The 22,741-nt window shown below is 45.7% G+C and overlaps 1 protein-coding gene across 1 annotated transcript; it reads right to left on the bottom strand.

Moving 5' to 3' along the window:
* Positions 1-700: 700 nt before the first annotated feature.
* On the bottom strand, positions 701-12,591 carry LOC126249068 (neural Wiskott-Aldrich syndrome protein-like). The gene is made up of 3 exons (XM_049950720.1): positions 12,272-12,591; positions 7,447-7,749; positions 701-1,049 (listed from the first exon to the last, which is right to left on the bottom strand). The coding sequence occupies exons 1-3, from the start codon at positions 12,589-12,591 to the stop codon at positions 701-703; spliced, it is 972 nt and encodes a 323-aa protein (XP_049806677.1).
* Between the last annotated feature and the right edge of the window lie 10,150 nt (positions 12,592-22,741).

Raw genomic sequence — 22,741 nt, 5'->3', positions numbered from 1 at the left:
TAAATCTCAGACATCCTCTGTCTGGAGTAGGGGGAGGCTAAGCAGCAGTGCTGCTATTCCTCCGTTGTCTGCTCTGGTGGTGTAAGGGTGGCCTCTCGTTTGAATGGGCCTCTGGCTACCTCGCTGACTGTAGTCTAGCGAAGTAGTCGGCTGCTGCTTGGTCTTCTGGGGCAGGCTGGCGCCTGCCGGAGCGAAACTCCTCCCTCACCCACTTGTCGGTCGCTTCAACGATGTGGTCCCAGTCCGAAGGGGTGAAGATGGGTCGGCTGTTCAGCAGTACGATCTCCTTCCGTGTTATCGCCCCGCGCAATATGCCACGCGAGTGGCGAAGGTCGCACGGTGCGTGCGGAAGAGGTGGCTTCGTGTGCGTCGGCGTGAAGGGGTACGGGTTGTCCCCGTGAGGGTACGTCCCGTCCTTCAGCGACGCCACGATCTTCTTCAGGAAGGGCTGCACGCTCCGCTCGTCAGGGAGCGGGAGGGGCAGTCCTTCGTCGGTTGCCGCTTCTTCTTCATCGTGCGAAGAAGCGGGCGGCAAGTCGTCATCAGTTTGTTCTTCTTCTGCATCCGTCTCCAGGCTAGAAGACGGTGCAGGCGTCCCGACGTCCACTTCCATGCGAGACGCCGCCTGCATTGCTGCAGGAGGCGAGTCGGTGGACGTCGGGGTGGACGTCTGGGTGGCGGCATCCACCCGCGATGGCTGCTACACAGGGGCGGGGGGAGCTGGCACAGGCGGCGCCTTCTTGAGAAGCCGCAGCTCCTCCCGCAGCTGTTGAAGCTGTCGGTGGACAGCCACCAACTCGTCCCTTGTTGCGGCCCTTTCGGCCGCGATGGCTGCATGTAGGTCGGCCAGCGCTTGGTCGGTTGCCGCTTCGACGCGGCAAGGCGCGCGTCCCTCGCCGGAGCGGGGAGGCAGTGCGGCCGACTTGGCAGCAGGCACCTCAGAGCTTGCTGTGGTGTGCTGCCGGCGGTAGCTGCAGCTGCGCGAGTTGGCGGCGTGTGGACCGCCGCAGTTCGCGCATCTGCTGGCCGCTCCACGTGGTTTGGGGCAGCTGCGGGTGTCGTGTGCCGCCGCGCATTTTAAACACGCGACTGCATTCCGGCAGACACCCGCCACATGCCCCAACTGTTGGCACCTGTAGCACTGCACACTTTGCAGCGTTCGGTCGCGGCGGCGGCGGATTTAAATACCCTCCGCCCGCGGCGCGCTCACTCCGCCGTCCGCGCCCCGCGCCACGGTCGCGCGGTGTAACAGATTGCGACGGCGTCTGAGATGACGTCGGTGTGATGGCTCCGTCCGCCGTGGTCGTTACAACTATACATTTGCTCGATTTACTCTTGATTAACCCTTGACGTCTTGGTCAAGAGAAGGCCTGACGGCACCCTAGGTCATGGGGTGTTTCGGAAGACAACGCACACTGATCTGTATTTGCACGCAGACAGCTGCCACCACCCTTCACAGAGGAATGGGGTACTTAAAACTCTAGTACATAGGGCGCGCACTATCTCTGACGCAGAGAGTCTACTCCAGGAATTGGAACATCTGAGAACTGTATTTCGAAAAAATGGGTACTCAGAGTGGCAGATTCAACGTGCTCTCCGCCCAACCACTACAGCACAACCTGTGGATATGGATGAAATCACGAGGGAGGAGGTAGGCACTGCGTTTATCCCATATACAGGCGCACTCTCTGGAAAGATCGCCCGCATTTTGAAGAAACACCGGGTCGGAACGGTGTTTTGTCCTCCGAATAAAACTCGTGCACTGGTGGGGAGCGCCAAAGATGACCTCGGTTTGAGGAAGGCCGGCGTGTACCAGATTCCGTGTCAATGTGGCAAGTCGTGTATTGGTCAGACGATGCGTACCGTCGAGGATCGATGCCGTGAACACCAGAGGCACACTCGACTGATGTATCCGAGCAAGTCGGCGGTCGCTGAACATTGTTTGTCGGAAAATCACGCTATGGAGTATGAACGCACGAGGATTCTGGTACAGACGTCGAGATACTGGGACAGCGTTGTTAGAGAGGCCATCGAAATTCGCACCAATGACGACCTCATAAATCGTGACTGTGGCTATAATCTTAGCAAGGCTTGGGAACCAGCGATTGGGTTAATCAAGAGTAAATCGAGCAAATGTATAGTTGTGACGACCACGGCGGACGGAGCCATTACACCGACGTCATCTCAGACGCCGTCGCAATCTGTTACACCGCGCGACCGTGGCGCGGGGCGCGGACGGCGGAGTGAGCGCGCCGCGGGCGGAGGGTATTTAAATCCGCCGCCGCCGCGACCGAACCCAGTTCCACCTGAGCAGCCATAGTGTACGGATCTCCGTGCCGGCACGTTCACAGGAGCTCAGTCCGTCAGTTCACCTGATGATGGCGACATGTATGATCGCCGAAATATTGTGCCCGTTGGACACTGTAGACCGGCAGTACACCCGTGGACATTTTGATTATCAAATACGCCGGGAGAAACTCAAGAATGATATCAAAAATGTCTCAGCCCCTTAGCTTTTTGAACATCTTGCAGTTCATATCGTCAGATAAAGTGTTGTAGATGTAACTGTTACACAAGTGACGAGCAGAGGAAAGAAAAGCAAGGCAGTATATGATGCTACAATACAGACGACTTCTACCGTAATATGTTGACATGAAATATTTTATTATAATTTCTGTATCACACTTCTTATGATAATTTTTGTATAATGCGTATCTTACTAACAATGAAACAGTTCGTTGATTATTTCCAGTACTCATCACAAAAATTCGAAGTGTCTGTGGATGACGAAAACAAACATTTTGTTTACACCCGGCACAGGTGATAAAAGAATAATTAAAGCGTTTAGGCACGTCCCAATAAGTAATAGTTTTATTTAGACAGAATTGGGATGGAGTAAGAAATGACTGTGGCTGTTGGTCTGCACGTAGTGTTGCGTACTAGGCATATAAGATCAATTTCGTAAAATATGGTGATGCAAACTGACATTGCACAAACGACTGAAGTTTAACAATACAATTCCGGTGGTAAACCTAAAACGACAAAGAGCTACCAGAAATCATATTCACCAACAATCTTCTGAAAAATGTTTCATAGTGTCGAAAAATTTCTTCATCGAGAGGCTGTACTTTTTCCTCGTCCTCCTAAAAACAGACATGATGTTAAGCCCAGACCAAGAGTCCAAAAAATGAAGTTAATTATTTGCTGTAACAGGTAAGAAGACGTTTTGGATGTAATATTGCAAATTATTCTCTCACATTTTCCGAGGTTTTGCTATGTCGATTACAAGATTTTGCAGCTAAACAGTCCTTGTTTTCATTTTTGGCTATAATTTCCTTTGAGGTCCCTGAAGACAGGTATAGAGCTGAGGAAACAGTAATCCACTGATAACTTCTCACTAGTATTGTCATATACAAACGTGTCCTGGCATTCACTAACTGCACAAGCGGCTTTGTCTTTCTTATGCCCGAAATGATAGAAAGCGCTTTGCATGCAGTTCTTGCACGAAACCTGACTGATTGGCTTCATACACAGCAGTTTAGGGGATAACAAGAAGCTTCGTGTTCACCACAGCTACGGATTTTTCTGTAGTGTTACGTGTTAATAACCTTTCATTTACAAGTTTACTTGAAATAAACTTCGTTATTTTCCGACTTACTTTTCTGTGTAATTTCCCGAATCTTTTTAACTAGGTCGAATAAACGTGGAAATCTGTAATGTTAATCTCACTCACAATTCAGAGGGCACAGTCACCTAGATCTCCATGGATAACGATATGGCGACTCTCACGAGCAGTCCTAAAGATTTCGAGTGGTTTTTCTTTCAAAGTTTTGCGAGTTTCATTTTGGCATATGTTTCGTACTTTGTGTAAATCTTTGTTCCATTTATAAATTCAATCTCAGAGTTTAAGAAATGGAACCGGCTTTGCACATTGCTTAACCTCAAGTGTTTCCTCCCTCCTTCATTTAACCAAAAAATTAACAGGTTTTTCTTCGACACTGAAAGTTATTACCGTACATATTTTCTTCGGGCTAGGAAGGTACTGTGTTTGTGTTCGGGACCTTAATTAGCACAACAATCATCATTCGAACAACAGGTCATAGAATCGTCAGTTATTTCCTATTGCTTCTAATGTTTCCACAACATCTAACTAAATGTCAACATTAGAATGAACGTCCAAGAAATTAACTAATAAATAATCAAATGTAGGTCTTCAGAATAAAAAGATGATTTCGACTGCTTACCGCTTTCTTGATATTTCATCTTTGCAAGGTTGAAAACATTAACTGGACTCCACGTTAGGGCGCAACTGTGGAATCTGCGCAAAGGCAAATGCTGTTAGCCAGCATATACGAAGAGAACACAAAGAAAATTAATTCAGTTTTATCTCCATTTTAACACTTAGCTGTATCGCAAAGGCAACTGCTAGCGATTATGGATATTAAATGAGTTGAAAATTTAAGCGAAAAGTATCTGCGAAAGACTGTGTCAGAGAAACTATCAACAGAAACTAAAGTTTACTTTACAAATTACGATCCCGTAGTGGCGTTTTCTCTGTTTATCAATTTTCTGTCAGCCAAGGCTATGCACCTGCCGTATTGTGCATACTCGTACACTGACTGTCGGCAGCTGCGGCCAGAGTATACATTCTTCTAGGTGCCTCTCGAGCTACGAATTTGGCAATTTTCAACATTTTTTTTTAAATAATGCTTGCAGTGAGTCGTAGAAGCTAAATTTTTATATTATGTTTCTTTCAATGCATTCATCCCATATAAAAAAATTAAAGACAGGTTTCGACATGTCAGATTGGATAATTCCCTTGTTCTGTGACCCTGCACAGCGTTGGAATGAACACGTAGTCAACTGCAGGCTGAGCAGAGGGAGGGCGGTAGCCGTAAATACATTTGGCATCACGTCTTCTGATTTCCGGATTCTCACGAAAGCGAATGTTACGTAATGTTGACAAATGTGTAGCTGTTGTGCAAGCATGCACATATCTGCACAATTTACTACATCGAAACCAATGTTTGAGATACCTGTACACACAAGGGAAATACTGCATGAAGAGAATGAACATGGAAATTTGGTTTCTGATACTGGCAGCAAGGCAACCAGAACAAATCATTTCTGCCTTTGAGGCCTGGGCCACGAAAATCTTCCAAGAAATGTACAGAAATTGGACAAGAAGTTGCCGAATATTTTAGCTCTTCTGATGGGCAGGACACCTGACAGGACGATTTCTGATAAGCCTAACATATCTACGAACTTAATGACATGTTTCTGCCTACTGTTCTGGCAAACTGATACTTTGTTAATTTTAGATCTATGTTTAAAATTAAATTTGCTGTTGCCAAGGAATTGATTGCATTTGTTCTTCCCATTTTTAATGTACCTCTCTGAATGTGATTCCATTTAATACAAGCTCGTGCTTGTTGGTACAATATCTAGCAATTGAGGAGGTTACTGTTTTTTGATAATGTCCTTTCCTGTTAAATATAGTTTAATGTAGATTAATGTATGATTTAACCTGAATGCAGGGCAATCTCAGTATTTTAGATACTATAATTACAGTTTCCAATACTGTAATAGTGCTCCCTGGCTTAAGCATAAATGGCACTCAAATTTTTGTTATAGCTCCAATAGCTGCTGGAGTTTAGCAGTTTAGCTAGAATATGAGGACATACTTTAGCTTAGTATGAAGCCATGGTTACCAAACACGTGTGGCTACTATCGATAGCAACGAAGTGATGGTCGATTGGTGAACTGTGTTGATCTAGTCTACATGAACAACGTGCCTGATGTTTCCTGGTGTTAACGACATATAGGGTGTACATAAAGTACGGGAACACTTTCAATTATTTATTGCACAAGACCCAAACATTGTACAGATATACATGTCATTTTGAAGAGAAACCCTGAAAGAGTTTTGTCATGTATACCGCCACAGCGTAGTTTGTTAATCTGCCAATAGTCAGCACTAGTCGCAAACATGGAGAGTTCCGGTGCGAGTGCACTTCGCCGAGAGCACTGTCACTGGATATTCCTACTTGGGCATGTTGCAGCAATGGCTGATGCCTCAAATGCAATCTAACTCTCCATCATTCAGCAGGATTGGGCTCCACCCCATTTTCATCTTGAAGTTCGTGGGTACCTGAACACGGAGCTGCCGCATCGATGGATCGGCCGTGCTACAGAAGGGGACAGCTGTTTCATGAAATGGCCTCCCCAATCACCAGATCTCACTCCGTGTGACATTTTTCTGTGGGGCCACATTAAAGATCTGGTGTATGTACCGCCTCTACAACATGATGTAGCAGATCTCCGGGAGAGAATACAGGAAACGACTGCCACAGTCGACAATGCCATGCTGGGATGGGTATGGCAAGAATTCGATTACCATATTGACGTCTGCTGGGCCACTCATGGTTCGCATATCGAATGTTTGTAAAAAAAAAACTTTCAGAGTTTCTCTTCAAAATGCAATATGTATGACACCTGTACAATGTGTAGTTCTTATGCAATAAGTAATTGTAAGTGTCCTGGACTTTATGTGCACCCTGTAGTTCGGTGAATTAAGTCGGTTGTAATCAAGTGTTGGAGTATTCCTGTTCTTTTACTGTTAGGATAGTGAATTTCCACAGTGAAGACCCTGAGTCAAGTTTATTGCACGTATTTACACTATGTGTGGTTATCGTGCAACATAGGTTTTGTATCCCACCTGGAAGGCGGTGCGTGGGTTTGCTCCTGAAAGCTGAAAGGTTGGTTCAAATGGCTCTGAGCACTATGGGACTTAACAGCTATGGTCATCAGTCCCCTAGAACTTAGAACTACTTAAACCTAACTAACCTAAGGACGTCACACAACACCCAGCCATCACGAGGCAGAGAAAATCCCTGACCCCGCCGGGAATCGAACCCGGGAACCCGGGCGTGGGAAGCGAAAACGCTACCGCACGACCACGAGGTGTGGGCTGAAAGGTTGAACGAAGGAAGTGAGTAGGAGCAGGAAGAGGTAATACACGTTGGTACTGCGAGTGAGTAAAAGTGGTTTATTGGTGCACGAATATTTACAGAGGCATACATAACTTAGTATGTAGGTGCGAAGCTGAAGCGAAGTATCCCGGCCGTCTGCCCTTTATCAAATGGGCAGAATCTGGAACGGTGCTCGTAGAGCTCTCCCACTCCGGCTAGAGTGTACTGTCGTCGTTGACCGTCGTAGTGGCAACTTTAGAACTTGTATTCACGTCGTGGCATCGTAGCTATCGATACCACATCCATCCCCCCTGAAACAACGCACCGTCGTTGAGTATGGCTTCCGACGGCGGGTGGAGGGACTTAGGGGCGGCGCAGCTGAGGGGGTGGGCAGCGGAACTGTCGGGGCGCGCTGTTCACCCGCGACCCCGAATTGCTCGCGAGCTGCGAGGAAAACGTCCCGTGGAAAACCTGCCCAAGCCGCGCATCGCCACTGGGTATGCTCGGATGAGGAGGCGGACCAACGATCTCCATGGGCGATGGCGGTGGTGGCGGCGGCGTGAAGGCAGCCTCAGCGTCCATCGGTTCCGGCACCGCGGAGGAACGCGGCGGCGGCGGCGGCGGTAGCAGCGGCCGTAGGTGGGGCTGTGGCGGCGGCGAGAGGCGTCCGTCAGGTGCAGGGGACTGGATCGGCGGCGGCGACGGCAGGCGCGCTCTCGGCGGGTCGCCGTCGGTGGAGTCGTGGGCTGAGGCGACGGAAGCCGCGAAGCCTCCAATTCTGCCGGAAAACAACCAGCGGCAGAAAACAGAGGACGGCGCAAACGAATCTGGTTCCAGTGTCGCATGACAGTGCCGGAGGGACCAGAAATGAGAAATAAGGCGCCGCCAAGCCGGCGAAGAATGCGCCCCTGCTCCCAGCGCTGCCTGCCAGAGAAAACGCGATAGAACACCAAATCGTGCGGCGCCAAGCCAGAACGATGCGAAGCAGCAGCAGCGCGCGGCGGCAGGTGCAAAAGCTGCCGGAGCGACCGATGGTCGCGGCCATGTAACTATTCCGCTGGGGAACGGGTGCCGCGCGGCTGGGAGCGATATGAAGCAAGGAAGGTCCATAGCGCGCGCTCGCGAGAGTGCGTGGCGCACAACTTGCTCATCTGCGACTTAAATGTACGCACAAAGCATTCAGCCTCACCGTTTGACTGGGGTGGAACGGGGCTGAGGTCAGATGGCGAATGCCATTAGCAGTACAGAACGCTGCAAACTCTGAGGACACGAATTGGGGGCCATTGTCAGAGACAATAACTTCAAGAAGGCCCTCAAGGCAAAAAATAGACGTCAAAGCCCGAATAGTGCTGGTAGATGTAGCAGAAGACATAGGGACAACAAAAGGGAAGTTGCTGTACGCATCAATAACTATCAACCAGCGGGTGTCCCAGAAAGGACCCACGTAATCAATATGAACGCGCTGCCAAGGTGCAGTAGGAGTTGGCCAGGCAAAGAAGCGTTGGCGGGGAGCAGATTGATGCTCCGCGGAAGGACGACAGTTAGCAAGCAAATTCTCAATATGTTTATCGATGCCGACCCAAGTGCAGTGACTACGCACTAATTGCTTCGTCAACACCATACCCCAATGACCAGCGTGCAGTAATTGGAGCATTTCCGACTGCAACGAACGAGGTACAACCACACAAGACTGATCATTGTCAGTTCGTAACAAGATAACACCGTGGTGTACAGACAAGTTGTGACGTTGCGCAAAATGACGAACAAGTGGATCACAAATCTGGGTACGAGATTGAGGCCATTGAGTATGAAGATACCGCAAAAGAATCTGCAAAGAAGCATCGGCAGCTGTCGAGGAAATGCACTGGAACACCATCAGCTAATTCCTTATCCTGCAAATCAATGAACATGCATGACAATTCGGAAGAATCAAACATTTCGTCAGGATCGATTGGCAGCCGATACAAAGCATCAGCATTGCCATGCTGAGCCGTAGGCCGAAACAAGATTTCGTAATTGTAGTTAGACAAAAACAAAGACCAACGTTGCAACTTTTGTGCAGTACGGGCTGGAACTGGCTTTGACTGGTGGAACAAAGACGTCAAGGCTTATGGTCGGTTACCAAATAGAACTTGCGACCAATCATGAAACTTTGTCACTCCATAGACAATAGCTAAGGCTTCTTTCTCGATTTGAGAATAGTTCTGCTGGGCAGAATTGAGCAACTTAGACGCAAAAGTGATCGGGCGATCGACAGAATGAAAGCGGTGCGAGAGATCCGCTCCGATTCCGTGAGAAGATGCATCGACAGCCAAAACCACTGGTTTGGGGGGATCGAAAGGAATCAAACAGCGATCACTCAGGAAAGCAGATTTGAGCTTGTGGGAAGAAGCGTCACATTCCGAAGACCAAACAAAAGAAACGTTCTTACGCTGAAGGCGATGCAAAGGCGCTGCAATCTGCGCTGCATTTGGTATAAATCTAATATAAGTGATTTTGCCCAACACAGAGTGAAGTTCTTTCAAGTTCCTGGGCGCTGGCAGGTCTCTGATCGCACTGAGATGTGACGGCGAGGGGTGGATACCCTGTCCGTTAATCATATGTCCTAAATACTGACTCAGTTTGAAAAATTTGCACTTGTCTCTGTTACACTTTAGTCCTGCCTGCAAAAGTACAGTAAATAAAGCACGCAAATTCTGCAAATGTTCGTCAGGTGTGCTACCTGATACAACTATATCGTCCAGATAATTGGAACAACCGGGGACAGTGGCACACAACTGCTGCAAATAAGACAAAAATAACAGGAGCCGAAGCACAACCGAACGGAAGGCGGCGAAACTTGAACAATCCAAGGTGGGTGTTGATCACAAAATAGCGCTGCGACTGTTCGTCGAGCGGAATCTGAAAGTATGCGTCCCGTAAGTCAATCGTGGAGAAGAATTTTCTCGCACCAAGCTTATCAAAAATATCTTCAGGACGCGGTAAGGGAAATGTGGCTACTACTGTCTGGGGATTTACTGTAGATTTAAAGTCAGCACAAATACGGAGACGACCGTTTGGTTTCTTCACACACACAATAGGCAAAGCTCCTGACGAAGCAGAAACAGCGTCAATGACACCACCGTCCTGCGAATGCGCAAGTTCAGCAGCCACGGCGTCGCGCAATGCGTGCGGTACCAGGCGTGCGCGCCGGAAAATAGGCATGCCATTGTCTTTAACTACAACATACGCTGCAAAGTCTACGGCACAACAAAGGCCATCAGAAAAACAGTTCAGCAAAATCATCGCATAGTGCGGCAACACTGTCTGCACGGTCACTAGCGTTGATGCAAAGTACATTGTCTTGAATTGCGAGGCCAAAAAGTTCAAATGCGTCCAAGCCAAAAATGTTCGTAACATCACTCGAGTGGAGCACATGGAAAGACACTGTACGGGTCGTTGCACCATACGTGGCCTGAAAAACTACACACGCCGAGCACTGAGATTTCCTGTGCAGTAAATGCAGTCAGTGTGGAATGTGAACGACGAAGCGGGGGGGAACCAAGCAAGTCATACGTAGATTTGTTCAGTAAAGAAACGGACGCACCAGTGTCCAGCTGCATGCGAAACTAACGTCCACAAATGTGCAAAGTCACAAAAACTTTTCTCGCATCGCGCTGAATGCGTGAGGAAGTGTCTGGCAAAACTTGATGCACACGACGAGCTGTAGAAGCACGTGAAGCAGAAGGCTTTGAATAAATGGCATTAACGTCCATAGCCTGATGTGAAACATGAGCATGGAGGTCGCCGTTGCGGTGACGCCCACGCGAGTCAGGCGAACGGGAGACATGTTGTGAATTAGAGTTTCGCTTACTACACACAGCTTGCACATGTCCTTTCTTATTACAAAAATAACACTGTGCTTGACAGGATGGGCAACTGTCCCATGGGTGGGCACGAAAGCAGTTCGGACATGATTTCAGTTTCAGAGTAGGTGCTTGACTTGAAATGTGTTTATGTGCGCGCGAGCGGTGCGGCGTGGCTGGCCGTGCTGGGGCTGGGTGGCAGGGCACGTGTTGTGCCGCGCCTTTGTCTGTCTAGCAAGTCCACTGCTTCCTGCAAAGACGGGTTTTTAAATCTGAAGATTTGCTCGCGGATGCGGTGATCCGCCACATTCTACGCATTAGCGTCTAATCATTATATACACATATGAGCGTCCACACGAGCAATTAAAGTCACAATACGAAGTGAGCCCCTGAAGGTCCGCTAACCAACAAGGGAACCTCCCCATCGCACCCCCCCCCCCCAGATTTAGTTATAAGTTGGCACAGTGGGTAGATCTTGAAAAACTGAACGCAGATCAATCGAGAAAACAGGAAGAAGTTGTGTGGAACTATGAAAAAGATAAGCAAAATATACAAACTGAGTAGTCCATGTGAAAGATAGGCAACATCAAGGCTAATGTGAGCTCAGGAGCGCCGTGGTCCCGTGGTTAGCGTGAGCAGCTGTGGAACGAGAGGTCCTTGGTTCAAGTCTTCCCTCGAGTGAAAAGTTTACTTTTTTTTTATTTTCGCAAAGTTATGATCTGTCCGTTCGTTCATTGACGTCTGTTCACTGTAATAAGTTTAGTGTGTTTTGCGACCGCACCGCAAAACCGTGCGATTAGTAGACGAAAGGACGTGCCCCTCCAATGGGAACCGAAAACATTTGATCACAAGGTCATAGGTCAACAGATTCCTCCACAGGAAAACACGTCTGATGTATTCTATTCGACACTGGTGACGGCATGTGCGTCACATAACAGGAATATGTTGTCGACCCACCTAACTTGTGCACTTGGCGAATGGGTGAAAAAATTCTTCTACCTTGCCCGATTTAGGTTTTGTTGTGGATGTGATAATCACACCCCAAAAAAAAGTGATCCCATCGGACGGACAGATAATAATTGTCTGAAAATAAAAAATTGAACTTTTCACTGGAGGGAAGACTTGAACCAAGGACCTCTCGTTCGGCAGCTGCTCACGCGTCTTGCACATGGACTACTCAGTATATTTTGCTTTTTATTTTTTCATAGTTCCACAAAACTTCTTCCTGTTTTCTCGATTGATCTGTGTTTAGTTTTTCAAGGCCTGTCCACTGTGCCAACTTATAACTAAATCTGAGGGGGGTGCGATGGAGAGGTTCCCTTGTGAGTAGGGCCACTCCGGAGGCGAAAGAATTTGTATCGTGCAGCTACCACATTTATACTGTCACGGAAGTGGGAGTTCAAAGCATCAATCACTTCGTAAGTTTTAGTTTCTGGGCGGGTGGTGGGAAACAACTTGACGAGCACACGGTACAACACAACACCCGCGTTGGCAATGAAAAAGGCAAGCCGCTCTGTACCTGGTATGTTGTATGCTGCAAAGTGTGCCTCGAGCTGTGCGATGTATTCTGGCCAGCGTTCAACGTCAGGATTGAAGGCACGAAATGGCGGCGCCGTCGGCGACGGCGTCGGTACAGGTGGTGGCGTCGGAGGCGCCGAAGTAGTTGCAGTTTGTGGTGTGACCAGTCCATTTATGGCAGCAAGCAGCTGCGTCATTTGGTGAGCCTGAAAACGTACAAGAGCGGACAGCGAAGCCTGTTCCTGTGGCGAAGCCATGGTTTACACAAATAAAAGTCTTATACTGAGGCTAGCACGAAAAGAAAGCAGTACCGAGCAAAAACGCAAATGATAGGAGAGGAAAAAAATTTTTTAAATACCTGATCGTCGCCACTTTTTGTATCCCGCCTGGAAGGCGAGGCGTGGGTCTGCTCCAGAAAACTGAAAGGTTGGCCGAATGAAGGAAGTGAGTAGGAGCAGGAAAAGGTACTGCGAGTGAGTAAAAGTGGTTTACTGGTGCACGAATATTTACAGAGGTACACATAACTTAGTACGTAGGTGCGAAGCTGAAGCGAAGTATCCCGGCCGTTAGCCCTTGATCAAATGGGCAGAATCTGGAGCGGATCTCGTAGAGCTCTCCCGCCCCGGCTAGAGTGCGCTGGCGTCGGTGTCTGTCGTAGTGCCAACTTTAGAACTTGTATTTACGTCGTGGCATCGTAGCTATCGATACCACAATAGGTCAACACTGACCCTGGACAGTCAGCATGGAACATTTTGTGCAGTCAACCCAGTGTCTTCATTAGCCTCCAAACATTTCGATTGAGAAGCACAACAGCTGATTACGTCTAATGATACGTTCGCAAGTGATTCAGTTCATCCGGTCAGTTGTGTACAACATGCAGTCGACATAACCTCCCATGGCCGCAGTGGTGGGAACCATACAAGATGACACATACGAGCATACCCAAGCACACCGTGTATAGAACCATGTCAGCTGCTCCAAACAACGTCATTCCGTTCACAAAATTCGAGCCTTCACCTCAACGTTTCATGAATGTTTCTCACACTAACACGGCGGATCCATACTACCAGTATCAAACTGAAAATGTACCCCTGTTAGTGCCACATGGGGTTTCGCAACAGTCCTTTTCGTTTCTCAAACTAGTTCCGCATCGCGGCTCAGCGACCATGGTCGTACCTTCTATGCCAATCGCCCACACACAGATAACGTGTCGTGGGATCGTTTCGTCGCCTCTACACGGAACTCAGACAACGTTCCACAGCAGGACAGCACTACATCGAGCTATCTCAATCGAAATTTTGCCTTCACTGCATTGGAAGCCCCTTCTCCTCGTCTCACATCGACCCATTCTTCACTTCTACCAATCATCCCACAACATAAATGAGCTGACCAGTTCCCAAAATTGCCCATCTACAGAAAGATAGGTCGATAACATGATTTGTACTTGTGAACAGCATTTTGGATGTCCTTGGAATCACAGATGATGACGTGCAATTCATATGCATGATTAGTCACTTAAAGGACTACACAGACCTTAATTAGGGATCTTCTCATGTGTCCACCAACATTTTGTAAATACTACACTGCCACAGCCATCATCATTGAACGCCTCTGATGCCCCCCCCCTCCCCCCTTGCAGATTGTAGATGCCATTCACCACATAATCCATGATGAACATTTGAAAAACAGATCTCCATTAAAACTGTGGTGTCTTCTGCGTGCACTGGTGGGACCCGAGTACATGCTGGACCTTGCCTTTACACACTTTGGTCGGTGAAGCTGCTACAGGAGCTACAATCAGAACTTTTATCGCATGCAGCTGACGCCTTGAATGTTAAATTATGGCTGGCTGACGAGGCATACAACATTATCTTACATCATCATATGATTCCAACAATGATTGCGCCGAAGATTTTCAGGGTGGCAACAGTGATTCCTTTCTTCCGCCACTGAGTGGCAGAGGTTGGGCCAGAGTAGGTGCAACTTGCCCACGTGACCTGCAGCCACCTCGTGGGAAATGCCAATATCTCTCTCCACCCATTACCTAAGCCCTTCCGCCTTTCCCTGATGCATCACTCGACCGCTCTGTGCAACTTCAACGGGCTACAGCAGCTGGTGTAGCCAGCACTCAACGCACGCCACACCCAGCCAACCCGCTTTCCTGGTTTCACTGCACATCTAGATACGTGGCGAGGAACTGCAGACCACCCTCCACATACCCAAATGACTCACGCGGGCCAGTTCAGACACAACAAGACAAAGCTGGGCGCCACACAATGCTCTACATTCTCACTTGGATGATTATTTGTAAAGGACACCTCATCCCAGCACCAGGTTTTAGTGGACAAGCATCATACCAATGTCCATCACCACCGCATACACCTTACCAGCAAAACTCGCCTTATGTCCAGTGAACAAGACTAACATCCCAATACACGACACAGTCGAACAACGAATCAAACTGGTTCCTGGCGGGTTTTAAATGGACCTGACACGTTATCGACATTGATGACCCTGTCCTCGGTACTAACTTCCTATGATTTTTCAGCCTTTACCCCAAACTGTGAACAATGTATTTATTTCACCATACACGAACACTTGACTTGCATGTGCTGGCTACACCGACCGACTCTCTCTGAGTGAACCTGTGTATTCGCAAACCTGGCCTCCTCGCCTGTCGACCTCACTGCTGAACACTCCAAGGCTGATACCCACCACGTGTGGAATGGAGAGACAACACTTAATAGATGCTGCTTCAGAAGAACTGGTACACACGTACTCCATCACCTCAAATCTTCACAGCCATCATCCAATGTGGAACTTACCTTGGCAACTGTTCCACACCAGCCCGACCTGCAGCTCTCAATATCTCAGGTTAGTGACTCGTGGCGGCGTTATCTTCAGGAAAGCTACCCCATCCCCCACCCCTACTGTTATGTGACGATAAAGTAGACACAATAACGAATGGAAGGTGCCATAGGATCTTGTCACAAGGCACATTGTCTGCAACCCCATAAACCCTTTGCCGGCCGAAGTGGCCGTGCGGTTAAAGGCGCTGCAGTCTGGAACCACAAGATAGCTACGGTCGCAGGTTCGAATCCTGCCTCGGGCATGGATGTTTGTGATGTCCTTAGGTTAGTTAGGTTTAACTAGTTCTAAGTTCTAGGGGACTAATGACCTCAGAAGTTGAGTCCCATAGTGCTCAGAGCCATTTGAACCATTTTGAGCCAACCATAAACCCTTTATCATGTGGAAACTGTGGTCCAAGAGCTCTTTCAGGATGGCATCGAATGCTCTTCAGACTCGTCTTCCCAGTACACTTGATATTTAAGGAAGATAGTGATTTTCAGCTGTGTGGTGACTGCAGGTGCCTTAACACTCACACTATCGTTGACAACTGCCCAATCCCCCACATTCATGGCCGGCCAGTGTGGCCGAGCGGTTCTAGGCCCTTCAGTCTGGAACCGCGCGACCGCAACGGTCGCAGGTTCGAATCCTGCCTCGGGCATGGATGTGTGTGATGTCCTTAGGTTAGTTAGGTTTAAGTAGTTCTAAGTTCTAGGGGACTGATGACCTCAGATGTTAAGTCCCATAGTGCTCAGAGCCATTTGAACCATTTTTGAACCCACATTCATGATTTTGCACAACTTCTTAATTGTGCACATGTTTTCAAGGTCCTTGATTACCCTACAGCATGTCTGCAGATCCCTATGTTCTCGGATGACATTGCTAAGCCTGCACTCATTACTCTGTTTGACCTGTTTGAGTTTTCTTTCACTCCATATGACCTAAAAAATGTGGCTCAGACGAGGCAACAATTCATCGACTCAGTCTTATTCAAGATGCCGAATTGCTATGCTTACGTAGACGATATTTTAATATCTTCCTCTTTGATCAAGGAACGTGAAATCTACCTGCAACAAGTCAACATGGCGTTACTAAACAATGGTATGTAGGTCAACCATGACAAATCTCAACTGAACTGAGTCCATCACTTTTCTCGGGCATTCAGTGGACGCAAATGGCATTCAACCACCAGGAGATCGGGTGTACTTTATTTGCAACCTCGCTAGCCGGTCCACTTTTCTGGAATTATGCCGATTCCTCGGCACTGTTGGCAACTTCTTCCCAAGGCCGCCCTCACAGATGCATTGGCTGGGAAGGAAACATCTGGTAAATGTTGGGTGCAGAGATCAGACAGCACGATCCAGTCATTAGAGGCATTGAAAGTTGCCTTAGCTAACACTTAAATTCAAACACCCAATTCTGGGTGCATCTATCTCCATCACCAAGGATGTGAGCGATTCTTTGATAGGTACAATCCTGCAGCAACATGTAGGTGATTCCAATCTGCCATTACAATTTTTTTCCAAGTATCTGTCAGATTTGCAGTGAAAGTGATCTACATTGATTGCGAACTGCTCACAGTTTATGAGGCAGTTAAATACTCATATGATGATATCAAGGGTCCTGAAGTCACCATATTTAATGACCACAAACCCCTGGTGAATGCGATTAGCAATCCTGCACTTATGACACATTAGGAGAGTGGACAATGCAATCGTGGATTACCTGTCCAGAGTGGCAGCGATTACTTCTCCTTTGGACTTCAAAGAGTTAGACTGACTGCAGGCAGAGGATGCAGGAATACAGGCACTACAACAGGATATGGCTATGAACCTTACAGTGGTTCCTCACCATCCACTAGGCTCGACTACCCTGACAACATGTGTAATCTCCATGTGGGTTGCCTGCACCCGATTGTACTGGCTGTCCCTTGGTGAAAGGTGTTTTTGGCCATACATATCCATCCCAAAAGAGACAAGTTTGAGGTACCAAAAGGGCAACCACGTCACGTCCATTTCAACATTCTCGGCCCTCTCCTACTAAAAATGGTTCAAATGGCTCTGAGCACTATGGGTCATCAGTCCCCTAGAACTTAGAACTACTTACACCTAACTAACCTAAGCATAGCACACACATCCATGCCCGAGGCAGGACTCGAACCTGCGACCGTAGCGGTCGCGCAGTTCCAGACTGAAGCGCCTAGAACCGCTCGGCCACAACGGCCGGCCCTCTCCTATCGTCTGAGGGATACCACTACATACTTTTGACCTTCGATAAAGTGGCTAAATCTATTAATTTTTACTTATAAATGCATGAGGAATTAAACAGCTTCACAGGGGGTTCATCTTTGTGACTATCATCAAAGAAATAATTTAAGAGGATATTATTAATAAAGAAGAGATGAATTATTTAATTTTACAATTAAACATATCATCATCAATCAGAATCTAATCGAAAGAAGATATTGGAAAAAATTAACTTATTCTAATATTGAAAATAGTTATGAAAATTTTGAAAATGATGACGCTAATCAATTAATAGAAATACTTCCTTTTTCTACTGATATACAGGGTGCATAAAAAAATGTATACAGACTTTGAACTGTCATAGACAATTCATTTCCCGTTCTACAAAGTTAAATATCTGTGAGAAAGTAATGTTATGTTTCTTCAACAGGTGGCAGCAGTGACAAGGAAGTAACTGCAACATGGCGGACATGTGTTTGAGCTTTGAAGCACAGAAACAGATAATAAAGTGGTACTGGTTGAAGACAGTGGAGAAGTGAGTATGGTACAGAACCACCTTCAAGGTTAACAATTACACGTCTACGGGGCAAATTCGAAAGTCATGGAACAGTGTGTGATGTGCATAAAGGTCGATAAGGACGACCTCGTACAGCTACAAGTGATGATTCCACAACTGTGCTCTTGGAACTGTTTCAGCGTTCGCCTCAAAAATCTTCAAGGCAAGTGGCACGTGAGAGTAATGGAAGTGCTGGTAGTGTGCTATGCATTCTGAAGAAAGGCAAGTTTCGTGTGTACATTCAAAGGCTGGTGCAAAAGCTAAGTGACGACGATCCAGATCGAAGGTTTGAATTTTTTGAATGGGTTCAGGAGATGGTGTGACGTGAACCAGGATTTATGGGTAGCATAATTTGATCGGATGAAGCCCAATTCAGACTCAATGGAACTGTCAATAGGCACAATTGTGTGTACTGGGCTGAAGATAATCCTCACATTTCAGTTGAAAAGGCTGTGAATTTGCCTGGTGTAAATGTGTGGTGTGGTTTGTCTGCAAGGGGACTCATTGGGCCTTTCCGCTTTGTAGGTACTGTTACTGGAGAAATGTGCCTAACAATGCTTGCTGACTCTATATTTCCTGCCATTCGTGCATTATACAGTAATGATGAATTTTATTTCCAACAAAATGACGCCCCACCATACTATCATAGGGACGTACGAGCATACCTGGATCACAATGTGCCAGGCCAGTGGATAGGATGCAGGGGACCAATCGAGTTTCCTCCATGCTCTCCAGACCTCACACTGCTGGATTTCTTCTTGTGGGGCACAGTAAAAGATGAGGTGTACAAACGTAAACCACGTAACCTCGACACACTTTGGAATGAGATTCAGATGGTGTGTGCAGAAATGTCACTGGATACTTTGGTACGACGTACGGAATCAGTGGTGGCTCATACTCAGAAATGTATTGATGCTGAAGGCCACCAGTTTGAACATTAATCACATTTGCAAAGTACATTTATTTTTCCAATTGGACTTTAAGCTTTCCATTTCCAGAAAATTAACACTGTGGAACGGGAAATAAATTTTCTATGACGCTTCAAAGTGTGTATACATTTTTTTGACGCACCCTTTATATTTGTGAAAACAAAAATATAGAAAAACAGTTAATCATTATTTAGTTAATGAAGCATTTAAAAAAGAATTTACAAACTATAACTTTGTAAAATAATATAAACTTAATTGTGCCTAATCATATCTTAAATGCATCAAAACCAAAAGTTATTAAAATAGTGAAAGAAAATTTAAAATTCTGTAATGATTATTAAAAAATAAATTCTTACGTTAATGTGAGTACAGAATGCAGCCCAGTAACGAAATTGTGGAAACTGAGCATAGGACTCAAAATTATAAGATTACTATGAAAAAATATATCTAAAAATTTAAGAAAAGGAAACAAAATATTTTAACATAATTGTCTAATTTTCAAATGTGTGGATTGCGATGGCAATTAAGTAGAGTTGTTGGAATACAGTTAACAATTGATAGATTTGTTTCATTAAGAGATTCATCTCACATTGAACTACCAGAAAAAATAATGAATTATTTAATGGTATCTGTGGACAAAAATTTATATAAACTTAACTATGAAAAAATAAATCAAACTGAATTCAAATTAAATAATCAACCTTGTACTATAAAATATCAAAAACGTGAATCAAGCAGTGTTTGTAATTACATAAAATATATAAATTTACACTACAGCAAATCCTGTGGTGTATATACGATCAAATTTCCGGAAAAATTGTTGAACGTGTGGATGAAGAAGTTGAAGAAATAGGAAACATTTATTCGGAAGAAAGACCTGAACCCTTTAACTCTGAAGAACAGTCAAGAGATAATACATCAAAAAATTTGTCCTTTGTGTAGAAAACATTATACAAAAAATAATAAAAAAAATTGTTCATCACGACCATTTAACAGGAAAAATTATATATCCATTGTGTAATGATTATAATTTGCAATTAAAGAAACTAACCTTTGTGCCACTTTCTTAACAAAACCTAACAGGATATGAGTCCCATTTATTTATAAAAGAAGTGCATTATGAGAAAAAGAGATAGACTTAATAGCAAAAAATCAAAATAGATATATTAGTTCTAGAAAAAAACAACAAATTTTTTGATACATTAAAATTTATGGTGTCAAGCCTTGATAAACATTCTTCAAATTCCAAAAAGGTACAAATGAAAAATTTTAAAAATTCCAGACTACCTTTCTAAGTTTTTGATTGTTGTGCCTTCAGTCTGAAGACTGGTTTGATGTGGCTCTCCATGCTACTCTTTTCTGTCCGAGCTTCTTCATCTCTGAATAACTACTGTAATCTACATCTTTCTGTGTCTGCTTTCTGCATTCATCTTTTGGTCTCCCTCTATGACTTTTATCCCTGACACTCCCCTCAACTGCTAAAATTGTGGTTCCTTGATGTCTCAGAATGTGTCCTATCAATAAATCCCTTCTTTTCGTCAAGTTGTGCCACAAATTCTTTGTCTCCCAAATCCTATTCAGTACTTCCTGATTACTTACATGATAGACCCTTCTAATCTTCAGCATTCTTCTGTAGCACGACATTTTGAAAGCTTCTACTCTCTTTTTATCTAAACCGTTTATTGTCAATGTTTCGCTTCCATACATGGCTACACTGAAGAGAAATACCTTTAAAAAGGACTTCCTAACACTTAAGTCTACATTCCACGCTAGCAGATTTCTCTTCTTCAGAAATCCCTTCCTTGCCATTGCAGGTCTACATTTTATATCCTCTCTACTTTGGGCATAATTAGTTATTTCCTGCCCAAATAGAAAAACTCATTTAGTACTTTAAATATCATGTTTCCAAATCTCATTCGCTTAGCATCACTTGACTTAATTTGACTACATTCCATTGTCCTTGTTTGCTTTTGTTGATGTTCATCTTATATCCTGTTTTCAAAACACTTTCCATTTCATTCAACTGCTCTTCCAAGTTCTTTGCTGTCTCTGACAGAATTAAAGCAAACCTCAAAGTTTTATTTTTTCTCCCTACTCCAAATTATTCTTTGGTTTGCTTTACTGCTTCTTCAATGTGCAAATTGAATAACATTGTTGATATGCTACAATCCTGTCTCACCCCTTCTCAACCACTGCTTCCCTTTCATGTTCCTCAACTCTTATTACTGCCGTCTGGTTTCTGTACAAGTTGTAAACAGCCTTTTGCTCCTTGTATTTTACCCCTGCTACTTTCAGAAGTTCAAAGAGAGTATTCCAGTCAACACTGTCAAAAGCTTTCTCTAAGTCTACAAATGCTATAAATGTAACCTATTTTCTAAGATACGTCATAGGGTCAGTACTGGTTCACGTGTTCCTACATTTCTTTATAATCCAAACTGATCTTTTCTGTGGTCTGCAGAACGTTTTGTCAGAACCTTCAAGCAGCATGAACGAACTTTGCAACGCACACACCACAGATCAAGCATTGCAACTGTTTCTCACCTCCTATCGTTCGCATCCACGAGATTTACCATGACCCCAGAGTTGCTTCATGGCTGCCGCCATCGGACACTGCTCTACCTGCTCCACCCTCCTCAGCATCTGGTGCCAAACAATTAACTATGGCTTCGCCCCCCTTGATATTGTGTTTTTCGGGGTTTTTAGTTTCAGCAGACGGAGGTCGTGAGGCGAGATCTTTCGTAGACTTGGCGCATGTATGTATCTCATTTCAGGCTCAGACGGATTGCAGCGCCGACATCACTGTCAAATTCGCCACTGTCATGTGCATGGTGATCCTTCTGTATCTCTTCCCCCAGATTCACAGATACCGAGGACAGTATTGCCACAGCAGGTGCCGGAGGGTGTCATTACCACATCACCACACAGTGAGTCGACCCCATGGAGACGGAGCCTTCGCCTCCTCCGCCTCCTCTCGTCCTACCGATGGAGCTGTACCCGTCCACGCCGCAGCTGCCGTCACCATCTACATCTCTGTATGGGCCTCAGGCAGTGTATGCATACCGTTCTGGTGTTTTCCAGGGAACGATTCCACCTGAGTGAAGGTCAGATCAAGGGGTATGACTGGAAGTATGACGTTCCCTGCAGCCACAGTATCCGGTCTATCAGAGCGTCCATAATCCTGCCTTCCCTCCCCCCCCCCGCCCCCCCCCCCCACCACCACACCACCCGTTGTCATGCTCCATGTACGACGATGATCTGTCGCTTTGGGGGGAGGAATGTGATGGCGTAAATTCTTGGCCGGCTCTCCAGTCGGGAGCATTAGAGAAGAGATAACTTTGAGAAGAGGTCAGTCAATTGCATACTGACCGACTTCCCTCCAGGAAGACAATGCGAAAGCAGCGGTCCCTAGGTGAAGACGACATAAGCGCCGTGCCAACTGGTGGCAGTCCACTTCGATAGCAGCTTCAACGTTAGCCACTTAGCTACCTCTATGTAGAACAGTCTTGTGTTTGTCTATTCTGACAAAGACTGATTATTTTCTTTGTTGGGCTTTGCTTGTGACACATCTATCAAAGTTAAGTAATTATATCTTGTCTTATTGTAATAAACCTCATTAATACGAATTTTTTTACTGTTTGTCTAGCAAAACGAGTATGCAGGATTCCTAGACATAACAATTATATCCATCAACTACTTTTTTTACCTAAAGTAACCCATTTATAATTACCTTCAAGTTCAAGTTTTTCAAATTATTTCTTTAAATATTCTATTGAAACTTTCAACAACTGAAGCCTTTAATTCCAAATAATGTTTAGTGATGAATAGTTTA

Source organism: Schistocerca nitens, chromosome 3 (assembly GCF_023898315.1).
Source record: "Schistocerca nitens isolate TAMUIC-IGC-003100 chromosome 3, iqSchNite1.1, whole genome shotgun sequence".
Taxonomy (NCBI): Eukaryota; Metazoa; Arthropoda; class Insecta; order Orthoptera; family Acrididae; genus Schistocerca; species Schistocerca nitens.
The sequence above is the reverse complement of the archived record's forward strand: the minus strand, read 5'-3'. Positions and strand labels throughout refer to the sequence as shown.